This window comes from Monodelphis domestica, chromosome 2 (genome assembly GCF_027887165.1).
Source record: "Monodelphis domestica isolate mMonDom1 chromosome 2, mMonDom1.pri, whole genome shotgun sequence".
In the NCBI taxonomy this organism is placed as follows: Eukaryota; Metazoa; Chordata; class Mammalia; order Didelphimorphia; family Didelphidae; genus Monodelphis; species Monodelphis domestica.
In genome coordinates this window covers 228768145-228790816 of record NC_077228.1, presented here as the reverse complement: position 1 = coordinate 228790816, position 22672 = coordinate 228768145, and the positions used below count along the sequence as shown (strand labels likewise).

Below are 22672 nucleotides of genomic sequence, written 5' to 3'. Positions count from 1 at the left end.
GAAAGGACATTAAGTTTTTATCTATCGCAGTTTAACACCAAGAGTGTTTAGATTGAGAGACAATAAAACAAAATTGAAAGGAAATTTAGAGGAAGGAAAAGAAAAAAGTAGTTAAAATGAACTTTAAAATGCTAAGTTTCTCACATTAGAAATTGTTTATTTACTAAAGTACAATAATCAAGAATAGAAACACAAACATCTTCCACTGAAGTTTGAATCTATTATCATATTGAGTTGACAAAGGCTATTATTAATAAAACGCAGGTTCTGCTATATTTTCTACAAGTTGGTTTAGGGTGATCACCTGGCCTAGTGATAATAGCTAGTCTTAAGACCTGCAGCCTAGTTTAGAGAAGTCTGTAGTGGGCCAGCCACAAAGTCATGTATTTTAAGCCAAAGCAACTCTTTAAAAACTACATTCTTCAGGTTACAAACTCCATCTATGGAGGAAATAACCACATACAAAATCACAGATCCTTGGAAAAGAATCAACACTTGGAATAGAATCTCCCACTTTTCTTGGACTACAAGGTAGCACCCATTTAAAATGTGATAAATTAGGCAGGCTGAGGTAAGGCAAAGTGTGGAATTAAGTTTTTATTTACAGGACACTGCAAGACAGAAATTCCACATAGAAATAAGAACCCTATTGAGGATAGAGGTTTCATACAGTATATACACAGTTCAAACTGTTCAAGTATGCTTTAGTGCTACATTAAAAGTCACATTTAAAAAAAAAGATCTTAGTGGAGAGACAGTAAGACAAAATTATACCAAGAACAACAAGGCATACAAGACTTGAAGGTTTGACTGTAAAATCTAAAAGTTAAAGGTCCCAGGTGCGCCATCTTGAATCTGGAAAGTATAGCCATCAGAGGTAGATTCTGGTACAACATTTTGATCTTCTTCCTATAGAAAGAATACAAAAATACTTGTTGGGCAATAAGCTTTTTCAGTCTAATGTGGATGCTTTATCTACAACTTTTAACTGAGGTTCCCCTTTGTTTACAGGATAGCTTTAACAAATTAAAAAAACACAATTGATCTACCTTTATGTATTTCTTTTATGCTGTTTTGATGAGGATGAAATTACCCATTTTGTATTTAATCCCCAATTCTCAAGTGAAACACTTTCATAAAAGATAATTAAAACAGGATAACCCAAAGGAGTATCAGGTCAATTTCTTAGGTACATGTTGGAATTAGAGTATACTACTAAGTCCAACTTTCTGTATTTTAACTTATTGAATGAATTAATACTTCTAGTAAAACAAGGATTTTCTTGATTACTCCTAATAAGTTATTAGACCACTAGTCCATTTTGGGAAACATTAAGATTTATGTTTAAGTATTGTCCCCAGCAAACTAGCTATGTGAAATTTAGGGCAAGTTTATCGTTCAGTGTCAGCTAATTAAAATTGCACAAAAGGTGTCAATGATTTGCATTTTCCTTCTTCAGGTATAAACAGAAACAATCTAGATATCCCCTTAGCTAATTTCAATGCACATTAAAAAAGAAAATCACATGCAAAATTTGCCAAATTGAACAATGGTTTATTTTTCATCTAATACTCACCTCTGCAGAGAAATACTTTTCAATTAAGCTTGAAGAAGCCTTATATACCATTTCATTTTCATGGGACTGGAGTGCTTCAATTCTGTCTAATCCTCCACATTCTTCAATTAGAATACACAGTTTTTCAGTTTCATTTAATTTTTCAGCAGCCTAAGAATCCATTGCCACAGATTAATCACATGTGTGGAAACCAATTACACAAAATAGCAAATGGAGTTTATAATAGCCACAGACTTACCAGAAAAATATTTGAAATTGCATCCAAAATAACCAGGACAATTTTGCTGTCTTTTGCAGATAAGAGGTTGATTAAGGGTTCCAGAATTCCATTTTGAACAAGATATACAATCTGTTCAATTGTTCCACCACTGGTGTAGTTTGTGACAGCCCATACAGCTTCTTTCTGTGACTTAAAGTCTCCCTGTTCAACGTGCAAACACATATCAATTATTTAAATCATTAGTAGATCAGTTAACATAAGTTGGTAGTTAACAGAATATTTTGAGGGTAGTTAGCAATGTACTTTCTAAATTGATCAAAGCAATTAAGTTATCTCAGGAGGTTAACATTGAACACAAAAGCATTTCTTCTATTTGGATACCTTTGACAGAATTCCAACCAAGTAGGGAACTAATCCATGATTCACAACTTGCTGTATTTGGTCCTGACGGCCAGCCGTGATGTTTGACATGGTCCATGCAGCCTCCTTTTGGATATTGGTTTTGGGGTGAGTAAGCAGGCTAGGAAAGACAGCAAGAGCTCCTGAATCTATTACAATCTGAGTTTGTTCATCTGTCCCAGTGACAATGTTTCCTATAGCCCGTAGGGAAGGAGTCTGAAAAGGAAATTATATATTAATTTAAATAGTTATTACTATCAATAACAGTATAAGAAAAACTTTGCATTCCTTCATTTTTGTGTTTCTGCAATCTAATAGCTAAGTATCCATCCTAATGTACACGAGGCTTAGAGAGCAGTCCCATAAAGGTGGTATAAAATTTGCAACAATTAAAAAATACTATGTCCTTATGTTATACAAGAAAGTAACTAGTACAAATTATGACACATATTATCAAGAAAATTAGCCACAAACACTGGAAAGCAGCATTCTTTAGTATAACATTGAAATATAAGGTTAAGATACTTTGTCTTCTAAAACGTTAAAAAAAAAATTCCTACCACAATTGGCAATTCACCAGATCCTAGAAGTTTCACTAACTGTGGGACAACTCCAGTTTTCACAACCACTTCAATTCTGTCATTTGAGCCATCTGTAAGGTAGGAAATGGCCCAACAGGTATCTGCCAGAACTTCTGGATCATCATGATGCAAAAGACGAACTAAGGTAGGAAGAATTTGCTCGATAGCTTCTATTGGGGGAGCAGGATTCTTGTTACGACAAAGATTTGAAAGTGTCCAAGTAAGATTTCTTAAGTAACCACACTGAAAAATGGAAAAAAAAAAATCCACATTCAATCCAATTCAAACAATTAAGCATCTAATGCATGCAAGTCATCAGACTAAGTATCTAGACTTTTATCCTAAAGTTAAAATGTAACTCATTTGAGGAGGGATGTATAGCAGGCAGAGGCAGTGATCACATTTTTATGTCAAAATAATGTTTCTCTTGTAATCCTATGTATTTTTATGCATTTAAAAACATTCTGAGGAGCCCATAGGCTTCATCAGACTGCCAAGAGTCCACGATAGTACTTGTCTTCACACAGATCTAGGGGTCAAGACACACAAATGATGATTTTCATATATTTAACAATAACTACAATGTATCGAATGTCAACAAAAAAGAGCTGAAGATGCAGAGGACATCATAGGGGGAAGTAAGATGAGATTGGTCTTGACACTTGAGATTAGGGACAAGTACAAATCCACTCTGACTGAAACAAAGCTTAAAGAGAGATTAAGTATAACATAAGGCTACAAAGGTAGAACTCCAAACTTAAAAATCTTAAATGCCTAGTTAAAAACTGTTTCGTTACTAAAGAAAATGGTTTAATTAACTTACTGCTAATGATGATATATCAGGAACCGCAAGCAGAGCTAGAAGGGGGTCTATTGCACCATATTTGATTACTAAGTCTCTATAGGCTGAACCATCACCTGGAAAAATAAATGTTAACCGTCATCTCCAATGGTAATAGAAAATTGAAGAATCAACAAATCCACTGCACATACAACTGACTCTTACAAAGTTCATGTTTATTTTTCTTTGCAACAAAGGTATCACTCAGAGTATTTTTTTAAAAACCTATTTGAAGCCTATTAAGGTTGGGTTTTATGTTCCAGGTAAATTATTCTTCAAACTGATCTATAGTACTCATTTTCCTTTTAGAAAGATTGCAGTAATTATGTTTTAGTAAATTTTAGGGACTTTTAGCCTAAAACCTCAGCAACTATCATCATCCCTCTACTCAAATTCTATTTGCTATTAGATAAATCAAACCAAAAATAGTTCCATAATTCACATACCTGCAATGTTTCCCAGAGCCCACACTGCCTGTTCACTGATGTGAGCCTGGGGAGAGGCCAATAGGGCAATGAACGCAGGTATAGCTCCTCCATCTACCACAGCCTTGGTTTGGTCTGATGTCCCAGAAGCAATGTTAGTAAGTGCCCAAGCAGATTCAAATTGAATAGGATTACAGTCTGTCCTACCCAAGAAGCCTACAAGCTTTGGAATCATACCAGCCTCAATTATTTGATCTATGGGAGGCTGTTTTTCCCTAGAAAGGAGTTTCCTAAAAAGGTAAAAACACATGCATTACAAAGAGTCTGAAATGCAGCCCTCAATTTTAAATACTCCCAAAAAAAAAGAAAAAAAAAGAAAGCAACAGCATATTCTTTTTATCAGATCAATTAAAAAATCACAAATTCTTTTAAAGTTTGAGAATTTGGATTGTGCCCAGTATTATGCTAAGGCTATATATAACTTATTTAAACTTTTAAGTTATTGCTTTTTAAAGAGACATTAAATACCTAATTTTTTCCATTCTTCCTCCTAATAAACAATACTTACCTAGCAGCTTGGGTAGCTTGAAGTTGAACTTCTAGATTATTACTATTTATGCCTTTGACAATTTCTTCAACAGACCAAAGTGCAGAGCCCTTCAAAAGAGATAATTTGAGCAATCATAATTTAGCTTTCATCATAAGCAGAAGTATCCAAAATAAAAGGACCAAAAAAAACTGATCAAGATTTAACTAGATTATTTCAAATGACTGGAAATGATAATTTACTAATATTTAATCATACCTTAAAACATGGTATCCTTTTATTGTTCTATTATATTATTCTAATATTAAGTATACTCTGTGTATATTGTTTTGATTTTCTTCACTCCCAAATTACTTCAAATACATTTATATGTCTTTTAAATTCACTATTATATAAACTATTCCATTTATTCAGTTGTTCACCAGGCAATGTCTAGAATATTTCTAGTTTTTTTGCGATTACAAGATAAGAGTTGCAGGGAAGAAACCTCCATCCTACAAATCAACTGTTTAAAGGACTACTAATTGTAATACTGCTTTCCAAAAAGGCTACTCATTCATAACCCCACAAGCAATTTACCATTTTCACTAGTCAAGGTAGCAGTGAATTGACTTTTAATTTAATGGTATTTTTGAACTTCTCACCAGGTTATTATGAATTTTCTATTGAAGAATGGCTTTTTTAATACCAGTACTGTTGATGGAAGATTTTCTAGGCTTCCCCCCTTTCTGATTCAGAGTATTTATGCTTTTATTTGATGCTTCAATTGGGTCTAACTCTTAATTCATTTGCAGTTTTCATGGCAAAAAATGTTGGAGTGTTCTGTCATTTCCTTCTCCAGCTCATTTTACAGATGTGGAACTGAAGTGCACATGATTAAGCGACTTGTCCAGGTGACACTGTGTTTAAGGCCAAATTTGAACCCACAACTTTCCTAGTAGTTCCAAGCTTATAGTATTCTAGTCACTGGGTCACCTAGCTGCCCTTTTATTTTACTATTCTAACAGTTTCCATATTTATTAAGCTCCTACCTTCTGTTTCAGAACTGATACCAAGTAATGGTTCGTAGCCAGAAGAGGGATAAGAACTAAGCAATTAGGGTTAAGTGACTTGAGAGTTCAAGTGAACAGTTTAAAACCAACATAAACCGATACACTTTTCATTTTTGGCCATAGCTTGCTAAGATTTCAATTCATTTCCACATTGTTCTGTGCCCATGTATTTTTTAATAACCCTTACCTTCTATGTATTGGTTCAAAGGCAAAAGAGCGGTAAAGCTAGTCAATGGGGATTAAGTGACTTGCTCAGGAGTCACACAGCTAGGAAGTGTTTGAGGCCAGATTTGAGCCTAGGATCTCTCATCTCTAAGCCTAAACCTGGCTCTCAATCCACTGAGCCACCCAGCTGCCCCCATTCACATTTTGGAGACACTGATTTCTAGTTTCCTCAATATTGCTGAGTGGAATTTTTTCTCAGGACTTAATGATCAACAGTTCAAATTTGCATGCATATGGTTCTCAACCATAGTTTACAATCTATCCCTTAGTGAAGATACACATCAAGTACATTTGAATATGGTTCAGTTCCCATAAGCTCAAAGAAATTACAACTACCATTCTGACAATTCATGGATAGCATGAAGAGAATGGGGATGGGGATAGGTGATAGGCAATGTATTTTAATTTGAACAAGACTGTCCAAACTTGTTGTACCCCCAACAGTAGGGCAATGGAAATATTAGGGGAGTGACAAATTTTTAGGTTTTAAAGGTTTTAAAATTTAAAGGTTGTTTGACATCACTCTGATACTATAATACTGTCACTGCTCAAAGCAGTGAAAAATAGGTAAGTTTGATGAAAATCATAACTAGTTTATATGGGGCATAAGTCTTTTATGAAGATTTACAGAACATCACTCCAAAGAATAAAAATCATATAATCATCTGCAAAACGACTGGAACTTAGGAACTGAGAATTTACCTGATTATTTCTGTTTTCTTGCAGAGGAGAAGTAGCATCATCAGGAAAAGTGCTGACATTTCTTCTTTTCAGCATCTGGTCATCTTTCTTAGCTTTCCTCAGTTCTACATTGACTTCAATACGCCGGCGCCTCATTTCCTTGGGGAAAGATAAAATCAAAGTTTTTTTCCTTTTTAAATCCACAACTATCCTCTTAATTTCTTAAGTTCTCTCTAGCATCCTCCCCCTTTACAAAATTATCTAGAAAAGTAACAAGATGAAGGTTACTCACAGTGCTGTCTTTCCCTTTGTTCTTAAACCTATTAAGGCGGGCAGCTGGTGAGTTAGCATTTTCATTGGTGGACATGGTTGTGTTCAACACTGGGAAGGCAAGGAAGGAACTGAAACAAACAAAAATAACATTTCAATGTCTTATAAAGAATCCTACCAAACATCACTGTGCTAAATAGTAATTCTATCTAATCAATAAAAAATCAACATTAACAAATTCCCAAATTACTACAATAGCATATGTATTAATTATGAATATTTCTGTGAGCCAGTTTCATTTTTTGGGTACTTATATCCTCAGTGCCTAGCACACAGTAGGTGCCTACCAGATAATGGATGTACCACTCAATAGGGAACCACAGCATATTAGATCAACTGTATGTGTTTAACTAAAAAGTACTCCAAGTTCACAGCAAAGTAATCTATATTAAGCACAGATTAGCTCAATGCCTACCTAGCACAGTTCTTTCCTCTTAATAAACTGACTGCAAGGTGTTAATTTTAAATTTCTATTTGGTCCCTTACAACAAAATAATAGTCTAACCCCTTTAAGTAGTTATAACATAGTAGTAAAATTTTCTTAATTTTATTTCTTGTTATGACAAATGACATTTTAAATTTAATTTTTAAAACAATTCAACAAGTTGACAAGCATCAATTTGTTCTTAATGGGGTAGATGAGAAAAATTTTAATACCTAGCATTTCCTAAAAAAACAAAGATAGTCAGTTCTTGGATTCCCCTCACATCCTAACAGCATAAACAGAGGTGTAAGCAGTTATAATCAAGACCTACCTGATTCAATCTCCCTATCAATTATTACTCCAGCAATTTACTATGTGCCAGTTTGCTAAGCGCTATGGATATTAAAAAGGGAAAAATACCATCCCTGCCCTCAAGGAATTCACATCCTAATGAGAAAACAATAAATAACCACATTAAATACAGTGTTAAGTACAGAAATGGGAGATCATTTTTAGGAGGAAGGCAAGAAAGATCCCTTTAAGGTGGGATTTTTAGCCAAGGAAACGAAAAAGCTGCAGCGAGGTGTGGGGAAGAGCTCCTTTTCGGGAATGGGGGCGAAGCCTATATTTATTAAGCGCTTACTATATGCACAAAGAATTGCGTCCCAGAGTGGAGAGTGTAAAGTGCCTTTGGGTGTCAGGCAACTGACATAACCTCATTAAACTCACACCGACTCTACACCCTGGGCGGAAGGCAGGCAGAAGGCAAAGTTAGCACTTCAGACCCTTCCCTAAACTGGGTGCTAGTTGGAAAAAATTCGGGAGCTCTGCCCTGCCCTCCCCTCCCGGTTTATCCCCTCTCCCTCATTTCTCTTCCCTGCCTCCCATTCCCTCGACAGTTCCCAAGGACCAGGAGTCGTGAGCGTCCTGAGGACGCTCGTCAAGAGGAAGCTCGGGAGAGGCGACATCCCCTAGACACAAAAGACCCAAGTAGCTCCTACTGATTGGGTCTGGGCCGGGACTGCCGGTTGGGGTGGGGGTAGGGGTCGGCCCATCTTGTGGGCCCCAAAGGTCTGGGGGAGGAGGAAAGAACAAGGCCCACTTGGGCCGGGTCGCGGGAAGTCCACTCCTCTCCAACGTGGGTGTACCTGCCCCCCCCCCCAAACAAATAAACTCGGCCTCACCTCCCCCACCCGGCACACGGCAGCCCGAGCGTGGGTAGCGGTTGAGGTAATCGAGGCTGGTCTTAGACCTTCGCTGCCACCGGCCGGCCTCGACAGAGTGGCTCAGGGAAACCGGGTCCAGGAACGCAGCCGCCGATGCCACCTCCGGGAAGCGCCCGAGTGCGGCCCACAGCCCCGGATCGGCCCTCCCCCACGAGGGCCTGGACAGCAACAGGAGATAATCCCGCAACCCTCCCTCTCTCCTTCCCGCTGGCCTTGGAACCAACCGTTTCCAGGCGGCCTAGCTAACTGTCTCGCCGACAAAGAGACAAAAAACTCACTTTGCAGGAGGTCGCCGGGCCCCGGAGGGGTAACGGGAGGAGGTTGCAGCTGCGTCACGGTTTGACTTGCAGCAGCCACTACAGCTCAGCCCCGAAAGCCGTGTGGCGCGTGAGGCCCTCCGGCGCGATTTAAATTTCCCGGCGGCCCAGAGCTCCGATTGGCTCATTCGAGTCCAAGCAACGAGGCCATTGGTGGATTTGAAAAACACGCTGCTGGGTAGTCCCAAGATGGAGTCGGCTTAGGGAGTAGAGCGAGAGGGCCAGGGAGTGGAGAGGGGAGGAATTCTCGTGAGATGCGAGAAGAGCAAAGTGCGTATTCATCCCAGAATGCTTCGCAGCCACGCTTGGTACCTTTATGTATATATGTATTATCTTTTTTTTTTTTAATTATCTCTTTACATGTTTATATGAGCTGCCACCCTAATTTTTGGGCTGTATGAGATTTGTGCGTTGTCATCGTTCTTGGGAACCGCACAATTGTTGAGTGAAATCAACAAGCAGTTCTTAAGTTCCTGCTTTGTGCCAGGAGCTGTGCCAAACACTGGGGGATACAAAGGCAAAAAACAGGCAAAGAAAAAAATTTTTTAACCATGTTATATGAGCAAAGAGTAATTCTTTTCCACCTGCTATGGGCTCCAGGGAGGCTGTCTTTGAGACTGTATGAGAGTTGGAACTTTTGTTTGTTCTAGAAAATCTGTAATTTGTAGTTTTGGCAGCATCAAAGAATGCTGTGATGCATCATGAGTGTGTTTCAGGGATCCTGAAACTTTTTGATCTTGGGACCCTTTCCCACTCTTAAGTTCTCAAAGGACAACCAAAAGCGTTTTACTGGAATTATCTTTTGATATTAACCACACCAGAAGTTAAGTTTTAAAATAATTTTAAAATAAACATGTTAACAAATAGCATTCTTTAAGTGAAAAATAACTTCCCATACGTTTTTAGAGAAGAGTAGTATAGTTACGCTACCAGATGTTGTGAATCCCTTTAATGGCTGGCTTAATTGCAGACAGCTAGATTCTCATCTGCCTCTCTATTATGTCTTTTACATCATATTATCCCAGCCTCGCACAAATACATAGGAAAAGGGAAAAGTATTTTAACAGGAAAATGTCTTAATATGAAAAGTTTTGACTTCGAGGAACCTCTTTAAGGGCTTTTGGAACTCAAAAACCATAATCTGAAAACTGTTCTTGATTGATCTTCCAAAGCCAAAACAGAGCAAGGCAATTATCTTAACCATTTTACTTAAGACTATAAAGAAAATCCTAACAGTCATAGGAAAAGTAGAATGGGTTCCCTGGCTAAGTGAGTTATTACCCAATAGAGAGGTGACCAATGTCTCTACATTCATCCACCCTCTCCTAGATATTATCTCCTCTGTGGATTTACCTTACCCTACTCTCTTGGCTCTCCATTTCTTTTTTTTTCCTTTTTTTTCCTTTGGCATCTCGGTGGCCATCTAATCTAAAACATTTCTTACATTCTTAATTTTTCAGGTGGATAAAAAGTCGACCTAGAAGCCAGAAGACCCCCAAACAAATCACTTAACCTCTCAGTGATCTAGGTACCTTTAAGATTGTAAATTGCTGAAGTGATACAAGTTACCTCACCAAGGAGTTCCCTAGGTGAATGCAGGATACTTGCCTGTATATCACAAGTTAAATCCAAATCAACTTGATCTGAGGACCCTTTGGATTCTAAGTTCTCAAAAGCTTTTACTGGGGTTGTGTCTATTGATATTTGCCATATAAGTAATTAAGTTTTAAAATAATTCATTTGAAAATTAACATCTTAAATAGCATTTTATATTGATTTATATGACTATAGTGGAGTCCAATTACCATTTCAACCCATTTTTTCCTAATTTTCAAACCAATGAAAGGGTTTAAGTTACCAACAAGAGACCAAGTTCTCACACAGTTGTTGTGTGCACAGAGCATATTGTGAATGAAAAATCTGATAAAAAGGGATTGCAACCTTGTTAATTTTGTTTATGTTAGCCACCTCAAAGGTCAATATATAAAATATTATTTAAGCAAAGGAGGTTACTATTTTAATATTTAACATTTTATCTCAGACTCCCACAATGCTACTTTGTAGTAGAGTGATCAAGAGACAAGATAGAGAATATAATGAGACTGTATCAATTCATGCTGCAATTTTTTCTGTTGCTAATAAATTCTCAAATTCAAAAGGGAAAGGGAAAGCCTTGGAGCTTAAGTTAGAGGACTTAGTTAAAATCCCAAGCCCTGCCTTTTACTATCCATGAAAACTTGAAAATGTCACAACTATGGACACAAATTTTATTGAATTATTATAAGTCTGGATTTTGACTAAATCATTCTTGCCCAGATAACTTTCAAGCGTACTTATACTCAAGAGTCTAGACCTATTGCATAAGAAATGAAAAGGGACAAGCATTTTTAAAATGCCATTTATGTACTAAGTCTTTTAAGTGCCTTAAAAAAAAAGTATCACATTTGATTCTCACAATAAACCTGCAATGTAAATGCTATTATTGTCATCCTCATTTTACAGTTGAGGAAACTGAGGCAGAGATTGGATATTTTTCAGTCCTTTTTTTTTTTTAAACCCTTACCTTCTGTCTTGGAATCAATCCTGTGTATTGGTTCCAAGGCAGAAGAGTGGTAAGGAAGGGCTAGCCAAAGGGGTTAAGTGACTTGTCCAGGGTCACACAGCTGGGAAGTATCTGAGGTCAGATTTGAACCTAGGGCCTCCCATCTCTAGTCTTCAATCCACTGAGCTACCCAGCTGCCCCCTATTTTTACAGACTTGATTAAGTTTTAGTATTTATTGTTATCTCATAGAATCACTGGTATATGTCTGATCAAATTTAATTTTCAAGTTACTTAAGATTTTATATCTCTTGTATTAAGCTGTTTATTCTTTTAATTCTTTCTTCTCAAACTCCCGTTTCTTTTCCCATCCTAAACTCTAAAGCTCCTATTTCATTTATATGATCATTTTTAAACTGTTACTTTAGACTCACTATTTAACAAAAGCTGCCAGGAAAACTGGACAGCAGTATGACAGAAATTAGGTTTGGATGAATACTGTAGCATCCCAAGCATATTCACATCTATGAAATATAAATGACTGTATGGCAATTGTCTCCCCAAGCATAAGGTTATACCAATGAGGCTTGTGAATGTAACCTTGAACTGGCCATGCGGCCCTTGGCTAAGACAAACTCATTAACATGCTCGGACTCAATTCCCCGGAAAAGCGCGGTTTGGAATCTACACGCCCAAAGGTGTTCCCTCTACCTTGCCACCCAATCTTAATTGTCTATACTTTGTGATGTAGTTACTACGGGCTTGGGAGTACCGCCCAAGCAGGACAGGATTAAATTCAGAGGCAAACCTATGAACTTCCTCTTGCCTCTTGGCCTTTCCCCTTTCATGGAGCTCCACTGGGCTCCTCAATGACTATGTCTCTCTCTCCTCTTGACCTTCTCCTTCCCCGAGGCTATAACCATCTCGGCCTGCATTTCCCATCTTAATCTCCTCATCCACCTCGTGTTCCTTTGTACTCATACTCTCCTATCAAAGGGAGTATCATAGGGTTTGCCTGCCCTATCCAATCACTGACTTGTCCTGTCTTTCATTTCCACCCTGGTTCTCGGTTCCTACCTCTCCTCGGGTCCCATCACAAAGGTGAGCCCCTTCCCTTGTGGGACCCTGCTGGTCAGGGAAGTCCATTAAGGAAAAACCCCACAAATACTACATCCTATATTCTAATATACATTCCAAATGGATACATGATCTAAATGTCAAATTTATCAAATCATAAAGAAGCAAGGAAGAAATTACCATTCAAATCTATGTTCAATGGAAGAGGTAATTACTAAACCAGCAATAGAAAAGATCACATAAGATAAAATGGAAATTTTTGATTATATGAAAGTTTTGGCACAAAGAAAGCTAATGTAGGTAAAATTAGAAAAGAAGTAAAAATGGGGGGAAAAAACTTTGAAGCCTATTTCTCTAATAAAAATCATATGAGATATATAAGGAATTGCTAGGAATATAAAACTAAGAGCTATGACTCAAGAAAAGCGGCCAAAAGATGAATAAGCAATTTTAAAAAAACCCCTTCCTTCTTCATTAGAATCACTAATGTGTATTGGTTCCAAAGCAGAAGTGTGTTAAGGGCTAGGCAGGCAATGGAGGTTAAGTGGCACAGGGTCAACACAGCTAAGAAGTGTCTGAGGCTAAATTTGAACTCAGGACTTCCCTTCTGGAAGCCTGGCTCTCAATCCACTGAGCCACCCAGCTGCTACCCAAATAAGCAATTTTTAAAGGATGAAATCCACACCATCAACAAGCATGAAAAAATGCTCTATATTATTAAAATTATAGAAATGTTCTTTTAAGAAACAGAGATTTTGCTTCTTACCCAGCAGAATGGCAAGAGAAAAAAGGAAAAATTTCTGAAAAATAAGTGTACTACTGCACTGTGGGTAGTGGACTAGTCCAGGCATTCTAGAAAGCAATTTGGAACTATGGTCAAAAAGTTATTGGGCATACCCCTTTACCTAGCTATACCACTACTAGGTCAATACCCCAAAGATATCAAACTGAAAAAAACAACAAACTATGTGCAAAAACATTTATAAGCAGCTCTTTTCAAAGTAGTAGTTCCAATTTTCCAAGAAATAGAAACTCAGGGACTGCCTTATTGGGAAATAATAAGTAAACAAACTGTGGCATAGGAACATAATAGAATATTGTTGTTTGTTTATGCCCAACTCTTGATGAGCCCATTTGGGATTTTCTTGGCAAAGACACTGGAGTAGTTTGCTATTTCCTTCCCCAGATAATTTTATGGATGAGGAAACTGAGGCAAATGGGATGAAGTGACTTGACTTGCCCAAGGTCCCACAGTTAATACATATCTGAGGCCAGATTTGAACTCAGGTTTTCCCAACTCCAGATCTAGATGTCTATTCATTGTGCCACATAACTGTTCCTCATCAGAATATTACTCCACCTCAAATAAATAATAAAAGAAAGTTTCAGCAGAAACTAGGGAGATTGACTACAGAAACATACATTTTGGGGGTAAAGACCAATGTGGGAATTTGTTTTGCTGAATTTTTAATGATGAGAGTTAATGAAAGGTGGTGGTGATGGTTAGTGAAAGGGATAGAGTATAAACTCATGTAAAAATAAATAATTTGAAAAAAAAAGTTTTAGTTCATTTCTTCCAGATATTTCAGAAGAGCTTGTGGCAAATCTGTGATTTGCTTTGAGGCCTTTGCATGTGGATTTTGAATTATTCTCTTCAGAGGCTCCATCATAATTCTCTATCATCAATATTTATTCATTTCCCCAGCCTTATTTCCTAAATTGTGATTTAATGCAAGGATTAGGTTCTGTAAGCTCTCAGTTCTTAGATTGGGTACTTAGTCTCTGGTCCTGACTTTGTTTTCCTGGGTTCCCACTGCTAGCTTTTACTTTTATGTATGCTTAGACCACCAGTGGACTTCAGTGGTCTCAGTCATAGCTCTTTGGTTGGCTACTCTTCCTCAGGACACTAGGTGATTCTGTCCCCCTTAAGAATCCCTTGATCAAGATTCTGGGTTCTTTCTATGTCTGATTTTAACACTCGAAAACTTGCTTCATTTTTCCTGGTCCCTCTGCCAGCCAAGAACCTCTATCACCTCCATTTCCCCAGTTTATATGATGTGTAGATTTGAATAAATTAGAGAGCATAGATGACAATTAGGTGATTTCTCTTCTTAATTAAAGGGTAGCTGAATATTCCTGGAAAAAAAATGCAATTTAAAAACCTTTGAAATCCATTTATAAAATCTCTCATCCTTGCCTTTGTCAGCCACAGCCCCCTAGGTCATTCTTCCAAATTTCTCATTTTTTGAATCCCCAAGACTTCATAGAGCTTAGTACATAATAAGAATTTAATAAAATATTTATTTGTTCAACAGTCTGATTGATTGCTTCTCAATGACTTGATCTAGCCTTTGTCTGTACCCCAGCCTCTGCCATCTCATTCACACAAAACCTTGCCTGTCTGACCATTCCTTCTCAATCTTTTCTACTGTATCATCATCTATATCTTTTCATCTCATTTTGAGGATTCACCAAGCCTCTGTCCTGGGTCCCCTTCTCCATCTTCCATCTTCTACCTTCTATCACATGATGGCTCCCCAAAGTTTCACTTACTATGTAGAGAACACTCAGATCTATATGTCCAGCTCCAATCTTTCTTCTAAATCTATTGATTTCTCTTTTGGATTACTTCCAAGATATCCTTTATATATCTTGTATGTACATAATTATTTATATGTTATCTCCTCCATTAGATTGTAAGTCCTTGAAAGCAAGGACTATTTTTTTGTTTTTACTTAGTACAGGCTTGGTATACAGTTAGAATTTAATCCATGTTTATTCCTTTGCCTTTTCCTTCCCTAGGCTCTTGGGCTCAGGGCCAGGCTGTCTCCATCAGGGTCTAAAGGGAGATGGTGGCCCTGGATAGTGGTTGAACTTGCCTGGCACATGCTTCAAATAGGCTGGATTACCTGCATTGTGTCATCCACACAATATCTTACTCATCTGACTACTGCATGATCTTAGATGAAAGATCATCCATATCCTTCCAATTAATGTTGAGTATATATTGTAACTTTTCTAGGTTTACTTGGTGACCTCATCAGATCCCAAGGGTTCTATCATAATCACTATGCAGATGATTCCCAGATCTGATCTCTTTGGTAATTTCCAGTTTTACACTGTCAACTGCCAGGATGTCACACTAGCATCTTAAATGCAGTAATACATTCAAAACACAAATTTCCACCCAAATCTATCCTTTTTCCAAATTTCCCTATTTCTTTCAAGGATAACACATTTCTCCAATCACCCAGGTTCATAGATTCAGTCTAATTAATCTTTGTTTCTTCACTCTCATTTACTTCATACTTCTACTCAGTTACCAAGTCTTCTCAATTCTACTTCCACAGAATATCTCACATTTGTCCTCTTCTCTCCATTCACATGACCAGTCTACACCCTCATTGCCTCTTGCTTGTGTTAGGGTCCGGGTTTTTGCCCACCACCAAGGAAGACCCGTAGACAATGCAATTGAGCAAAAGGGCCGTTTATTGAACTGGCCCACACCAGTGGAAATTCAGCCAACAGAGTTCCGAGTTCCCTCCTAAAGGCTAGGCCTTAAATACCCTCCAGCATGTATGGTCCCCCTTCCAGTCCTTTATCTGTTACATACCATTGTTGGAATGCTGCTGGCATGTATGGCTCCCTTCAGCCCTTATCTGTTACATACATTGTATGTATGTACCTTGACGTTTTTATGTTACAGGGGTCTGCCTGACCTCTAAGTTCTTATCTGGTACCTACTGCTGCTGGGGTCTTGGCATATTTATGGTTCTGAACTTCCAAGGTCAGGCAGTTTCCTGCTCAGGCCTCCCTCACTTGGACTATTGAACAGACTCATAATAAACCCCTCATCTCTCCAATCTATCCTACACACATTTGCCAAAAAGAAATAATTCCTAAAGTATAAATCTGACCAAGTTCTTCCCTTCTTCAACTCAACTTCTGTCTTCAAGCAAACCCAAACTTTTCTATTTGCTATGGAAAACCCTTCACAATTTGGCTCCAGAATCCCTTAACAATATTATTAAACCTTACTTCCTTTTTTTTCTGTTCCTCATACATGATATTTTCCTATATTTGCATGGTATTCCCCCTTGGCTAGAATTTGATCCTTATTTCCTCCACTCTTAGAATCCTTAGTTTCCTTCAAAGCTCACCTCAATCACCAGCTCCTTCTGGGAGACTTTCTTGACCTCTCAGTTAATATGTATTTTGCATATACAAGAACTTGATTTTTGTCTTTGTGCTTGGCACAAGGGTACATAAATGTTTTTTGACTGGGAATCTAGTTCATATAGAGGTGGTTCTGACATGGTCACTGTATTCTAAGTCAAGTCCCCACCAGGGCATAGAATCTGTTGTAAAAAGGCATAAAAACCTCAGAACTGATGTCGTTCGGGGGAACAGCCTTTCATTTCATGCTGTCCTCCCAAGGAACTGCTCCCCATCTTGCTGTTCCACCTTGCTATCCTCCTGGCCACTCTCAACATTACTTTCTAAATTAATAAATCTCTTTTTTGTTTCTAAGCTAAGTTTTGGAGTCTTGCATGCTTGCAAAAGATATCCTTCTTGAATCCCAAGGGTATCCTTCCTGCCCATAATATTACTAGATAGCCTTTAAAGTACCTACGAATTCTGAAATACTGTGAGTCTGGTATTTTGAGGGGCCTAAATTAAATCTAGATAATTGTGTCAATCCTCTGGACATTTAGGAGCCTGTCTGTGGAAAGGAGGCAATTTCTTCACATTCCATCCTGCTTGGAAATAGGGTTACGAGTTTTCCTTCTTTTCCTAAAAATTGTTCTCCATCCCAACTAAAGATGTTAGGCATAGAAGGATCTTTGCCCTTTGCACCTTCAGGGGATTAGGGTTCTTTGTTTTAATGATCAAATTGGATACATAGTTGGTTAATCTACTGCTTGGTTAATTACTGCACAAATTATTGCACGTATACATCTTAAATATGAAGTGGACCTTGTCCCTTTTGCCCTTCCACTGAATGGAATGCTTTCTCCAGTTGGTTTCTAAGAGAACTATGACACCTATCTGGTGGAAAGAGAGCTGGATTTAGTCAAGTAACCCGAATTTGAATCCTACTTCTTTTGCTTATTACCTGTATCATATTATTCAAGTTATTCATTTTCTCTAGGCCCATTTCCTCATCTATGAAATGAGAGGGTTGAACTAGATGATATCTGAGGTCTCCTCTGGCACAAAATCTTTGATGCTATCATTAATTTAGAGGATGTAATGTAATTGACTGCAAAAATTCAATGAGAAAACATGAATGTAATTGGATTTCTTACTGCAGTGTATGAATATGAAGGATCCAGAGAAATATGGGAAGGCTTATATAAACTGACTCAGTGAAATAAGCAGAATTAGGAAAACAATATGCTTGATTACATGACAATAATATAAAGAGAACAAAACCGAATGATGTATTATTATAATAATCAAGAAGAGTTAAGAATATTGTTAACTTGGAAATAACACAGAACTATTAAATAGTCAGAAAAACCAAGTCTTTAATCAGGATAGGGATAAGTTCAGTATTTAATTTTTTACTCAGAGTCAGGGGCCACAACTTTTTCAGGTTATAAACCCTGGACTCTGGAGATGTTATCCCTGGGAGTGCCTCAAACCTAGATGATGACTCGAGGGAACAAAAGACTTTGGGGAAACTAGGTAACATTTGGGGAATCCAGGGGCAGGTAAAGATGACTGATATTACTATAGCTACAAAGGAAATGGGTATGTTCAAATCTATAGTGACAGGATACAATCAAGCTAGGGAAAGGAATCATAGCTAGAAGCTAAGGTGTAAGGAAAGGGGCTACTTACAAGGGATACTAAAGGATGGTTCCAGCTCAGGTGTGGATTTTCTTGGGAAAGGGTCTATGGTACAATAGGGGAGACTACCTAAAACAAAGAGGGTCCTTAGCATATGTCTAGTCCCACCCAACTAGGATTGTCATTCCCCTGAGGGTCCCCTTCTCAGCTGGAAACTGCTAGCCTGGGATTCCCTTCAGGGTAGATTCTCATGGCAAAAGGGAATAAGGACAAGCTTTGGGGTCTCCAACCTATAAGCTAGTCCTGAAACTTGGGGTTCATCAGATCCCATTAGGCCACAAGTTTGGGATTCCTAGATTCCATGTTGACAATATGCAACTACCTCCTTTCATTGCAGAGGTGAGGGACTATGAGTATGGAATTATCTATTGTCAGATTCTGAATATAATGGTTTGTTTTGCTGCACCTCTTTTTTTAAAAACCATGGTTACATGGAGAGGCTTGTTGAGGAAAGGAAGGGAAAGACATATTTGGAAGTTAATGTGAAAGAAGGAATGAAAACCATTTATTGAGAGCCTACAATATTCTAGGTACTAGGAATAAAAAGTTTAAAAATGTGACATTTGCACGTGGGATGGGGGAGGGCGAGAAAGGGAGGGAAAGAACATAAATCATGTAACCATGGAAAAATATTCTAAATTAAATAAAAAATTTCAATTAAAAAATGTGACAGTCTGCCCTCAAAGCACTTAAGTTCTAATTGGGGGGAATAATATATAGAGTAGGGAGAGTTTGGGTCTGGATTCAAGGATTCAGTTAATGGTGGAAGCATAAGACAATGAACTGTCACTTTTCAGTAGCAATAGTAACATTATTGCTTTGATTACTGTCTCCAGAGAAAGAGGTGAGAAGAGTGTTTGGGGATTTGGGGACTTGGAGATTAAAGAGGTTAGTAGAGTAGATGGCAAAATACCTTTGAAGAATTAGGTGGTTACGATGTGCCAACCTCCTTGGTTTTGTGGTGGATGGGTTTGTGAAACATGGTCTGAGGCTGGCTAAATATAGTGGCTTAGGCAAGTTTACAAAAATCCAAAATTTAATGAATCAAGTCAATAAAAACAATTCCAGAGGGGCATAAGGGCCACTGGAAGGTGGAGCCCAGGCCCATTCTGGCCCAGAGAGAGGGTCTTAAGGCATCGATATAAAAGATTCCATGGCAAGCACAGAGGAAGAATAAAGGACACCAGCTGGTCACCTGGGTCTTTAGAAACACAGGAAAGGACGTAAATTAAACACCGGAAAGAACCTTGGAACTGATCCGGTACAAGTTTTTAAACACGCCGGAGGAAGGAAGGAATGGTTCGTGGGAGACCTATCCGAAATCGTGGAAGAACCTGATAGCAGCGGAGGATGATGGTCCTTGTAGTTCTAGGGCTGGGGGGGAGGGAAGGGGCACAGAAGATGCCCCGCCCACTGCAGAATTCTGCTAGAATGAATGGTCGCGAGATCACTAACCGAGCCAACCAACGGAAACAGGAAACATTGAGAGGGATGGGCAGAACTACGGAAGTAACATGGGCAGAACGTGAAAAACTACCTTTCATTGTGACCCAGTGGCCTAATGGATAAGGCATCAGCCTCCGGAGCTGGGGATTGTGGGTTCGAGTCCCATCTGGGTCGCATATTTAAGCTTATTATGAATTGTAGGGGATGATACGTAATCTTGCACAACCTAGTTTGTTGCAACTGGAAAGATATGATTCTTTGTTTCTCAATTTAAAAGAAATTGTTCTGTTATTTAGGATTTAGTTTTCGTTTCTCAATTTAAAAGGGGGGTATATTTCTTGCATAAAAATTTGACATTCCATTTCTCAATTGGTTGCTTTCTCAATTTAAAAGATATATAAAAAAATAATGTTCTCCCAGATGATTTTTCTTTCTCCTTTCCTTTCAAAATCGATTTTGCTTCATAACGAATGCTTGAGATTTATGGGGAAAATGCAGTTTAAAGAGATTTAATTTTTTCTATATATAATTTAGAATTTAAATATAATTTATACTTTCCCAAATATAAAAGACTATCTAGTTTAGATTTTATTTAAGTTCGAAATAGTGTTTTATTTTAGATAAAAAATAAAAAATTTAGTATGACTATTATAGAGACAGCTGTCATAAAGACTAGGAATCTGGCTGTCAGGTAGGTAGGTGGTGGCTGAGAAAGAGTTCTGGTTTGGGGAGTCACAGGGATACTGACTTGAGCCCTCCTCCAGGAGGGGATTGAGTGTAAGGTGCAGGGTGGTGGTGAAAATGTAGCATGGAAAGGTGTTCAGTGTGTATGATAAATGTGTGAAACATGGTCTGGAGCAGGCTTAGATGACTTGGATTAGATAAGTATCCACTCACAACCGCTGGGGGCAACTCAGACCAGGGCCCAATTTTCAAATTGTATTAATCTCTTCCAACACCAAAAAATTTCAATTAAAAATTGAATTTTCATTGAAATTTCAATTAAAAATTCCCCCACGGAAGTGGGAATTAATGAAGGGTTATCCTTTTATTCAGGGCTTCTTTAGGTAAACTCCATTGGCAGGAAGACCCATTTTCCAAGTTTAGAAGTTGTTCCCCATGTTGCTGACCATCCAGGACTCTTACTTTCATAAGTATGTTTTTTTCGAAGTTTATTGGAGTCATCTGGTGACTTAAAGTGGTTGTGAGAAATTAGTTTTATAGTCTTTGTACAATTGTATCTGACTTTTCCTAACCCCATTTGCAGTTTTCTTGGCAAAGATACTGAAGTAGCTTGCCATTTCCTTCTCCAGTTCATTTTACAGATGAGGAAATTGAGGCAAACAGAGTAGAATGACCTAGCCAGCAAGTCTGAAACTAAATTTGAACTCAGTAAAGATGGGTCTTCTTTACTCCAGGCTTGGTATGCCACTATGCCACCTAGGTGCCCAGAAAGTTGGTAGACATTTAGAAATTAAAAATAATATTTATTATTTTTTATAGCACTTGTGTGTGTGTGATGTGCTTTTCAACTATTATCTCATTTGATCCTCATAACCCTGGAAAGTAGTTGCTATTATCATCCTCATTTTACAGAAAAGAAAACTGAGGCAACCAGAGCTTAAGTGACTTGTCCAGGGTCACAAAGCAAGCAAACATGTAAAATCAGATTTGGATGTAGAACTTCCTGACTTGAAGCTGGCTATGTCACTAGAATAAATCTTACAATACTAATTAAAAAAAAAACCAAACAACTAAGGGGTTTTACACTTTATACTTTTAATGTATACAATTTTTTTCACTTACTAAAGTTCTCAAAAATTATAAAGTTGTCCTTATTAAAATAATCTCTTCAAAGGTAGTTAAATGGCATTTCTAAATCCTCACATTTCTAAATTTGAAAACTTAAGAGAAAATGGTACCAATAATAAAATATTCTCCCACAAAACAAACATGGGCTAATTTTTTACCTAACACGCCTTTATTAGAATGCATGATTCTTGTTTAAGGAAAGAATGATCAATCATATGCATTTCCTATTATTGAATCATTCTTTTAGGAACTTAAATAAATATAACATTGTATAGAATAGATTATGACTTTCCTAATTTTTAACTGGCATTTGTCTTGGGCCATATCTGTGTTTTCAGATAAAATAGTATAATATCCAAGGAAGTTTCTTCCCACTGACCTTTTAAAATTTGTTTTTAAAAAGACTGCTCCAGCTTTGTTATGTAAAATTATTGTTCAAAAAATCCTTTCTGAAGGCATAAGTTACTTTTCATTATGAATGTGATATTAAGTCAAATTTAAATCATGAAATTAAAACATTTGTAGTTGTAAAACAAATGTAGACATTTCAGGTACATTTAGGAAATTCTATAAAGTAAAGGTCACATTGAATTTCTTTTTTTTTAATATTTAATTTTATTTAATTAATTTAGAATATTTTTCTATGGTTACAAGATTCATGTTCTTTCCCTCCCCTCCCACTATCCCCCTCCCAAAGCCTGACACGCAATTCCACTGGGTTTTATGTGTGTCATTGAACAAGATTCATATCCATATTATTCATAATAATTGTACTAGGGTGATCTTTTAGAGTCTACATTTCCAATCATATCATGATCAACCATTCACATTAAATTTCTAATGCATTAGAAGAGATTGACATCAACAAATGATGCTAAAACAATGCTTAGCATTATAATAGTTTCCATGTAATGAAAGAGATGGCTTTCACATTTTTCACTTTAAGAAAAGAAACAATCAGTTATTACAATATATTTCTTCCTTTGCTTTGGACAAGATCTGTGATTTCATTAATATGTATGGAACTCCCCTTGAGAAAACTTCTTTTCTTAATGCAGATCACCTCCCGGCAACTCGTAGATTCTTTTAATGTTTAC

General features: G+C 37.5%; 1 protein-coding gene, 1 long non-coding RNA gene and 1 other non-coding gene across 4 annotated transcripts in view; 2 read left to right on the top strand and 1 right to left on the bottom strand.

Annotated features, from left to right (window-relative positions):
* Positions 1-572: 572 nt before the first annotated feature.
* Positions 573-8972, bottom strand: KPNA2 (karyopherin subunit alpha 2). Of its 2 annotated transcripts, none has more exons than XM_001379258.5 (11): positions 8806-8972; positions 6840-6948; positions 6569-6706; positions 4611-4699; positions 4064-4332; positions 3600-3694; positions 2756-3019; positions 2178-2411; positions 1815-1997; positions 1577-1726; positions 573-909 (listed from the first exon to the last, which is right to left on the bottom strand). In XM_001379258.5, exons 1-11 carry the CDS (start codon positions 8970-8972, stop codon positions 820-822), a joined length of 1788 nt encoding a protein of 595 aa, XP_001379295.5. In that variant the 3' UTR covers positions 573-819. The 2 variants fall into 2 exon arrangements, with proteins under 2 accessions (XP_001379295.5, XP_007482848.1); XM_007482786.3 differs by lacking the exon at positions 8806-8972 and adding an exon at positions 8486-8504.
* A 55-nt stretch (positions 8973-9027) lies between these two features.
* Positions 9028-22672, top strand: part of LOC103099346 (uncharacterized) — a 33734-nt gene continuing 20089 nt past the window's right edge. Inside the window, exons 1-2 of the long non-coding RNA XR_462246.3 lie at positions 9028-9152; positions 10305-10372. This is a non-coding gene — a long non-coding RNA (uncharacterized LOC103099346). The remainder of the gene's footprint in view (positions 9153-10304; positions 10373-22672) is intronic.
* TRNAR-CCG (transfer RNA arginine (anticodon CCG)) lies at positions 19865-19937 on the top strand. The gene has a single exon. It is a non-coding gene; the product is annotated as a tRNA-Arg (tRNA).

Excerpts from the sequence above, each read along its gene's own strand:
- KPNA2 (XM_001379258.5), bottom strand. The coding sequence starts at position 8,972 with ATGAGCCAATCGGAGCTCTGGGCCGCCGGGAAATTTAAATCGCGCCGG. Across the intron at positions 1,998-2,177 it reads TGGTTGGAATTCTGTCAAAG|GGAGACTTTAAGTCACAGAA; the intron begins GTATCCAAATAG and ends CACGTTGAACAG. Across the intron at positions 1,727-1,814 it reads CAATTTCAAATATTTTTCTG|GCTGCTGAAAAATTAAATGA; the intron begins GTAAGTCTGTGG and ends ATGGATTCTTAG.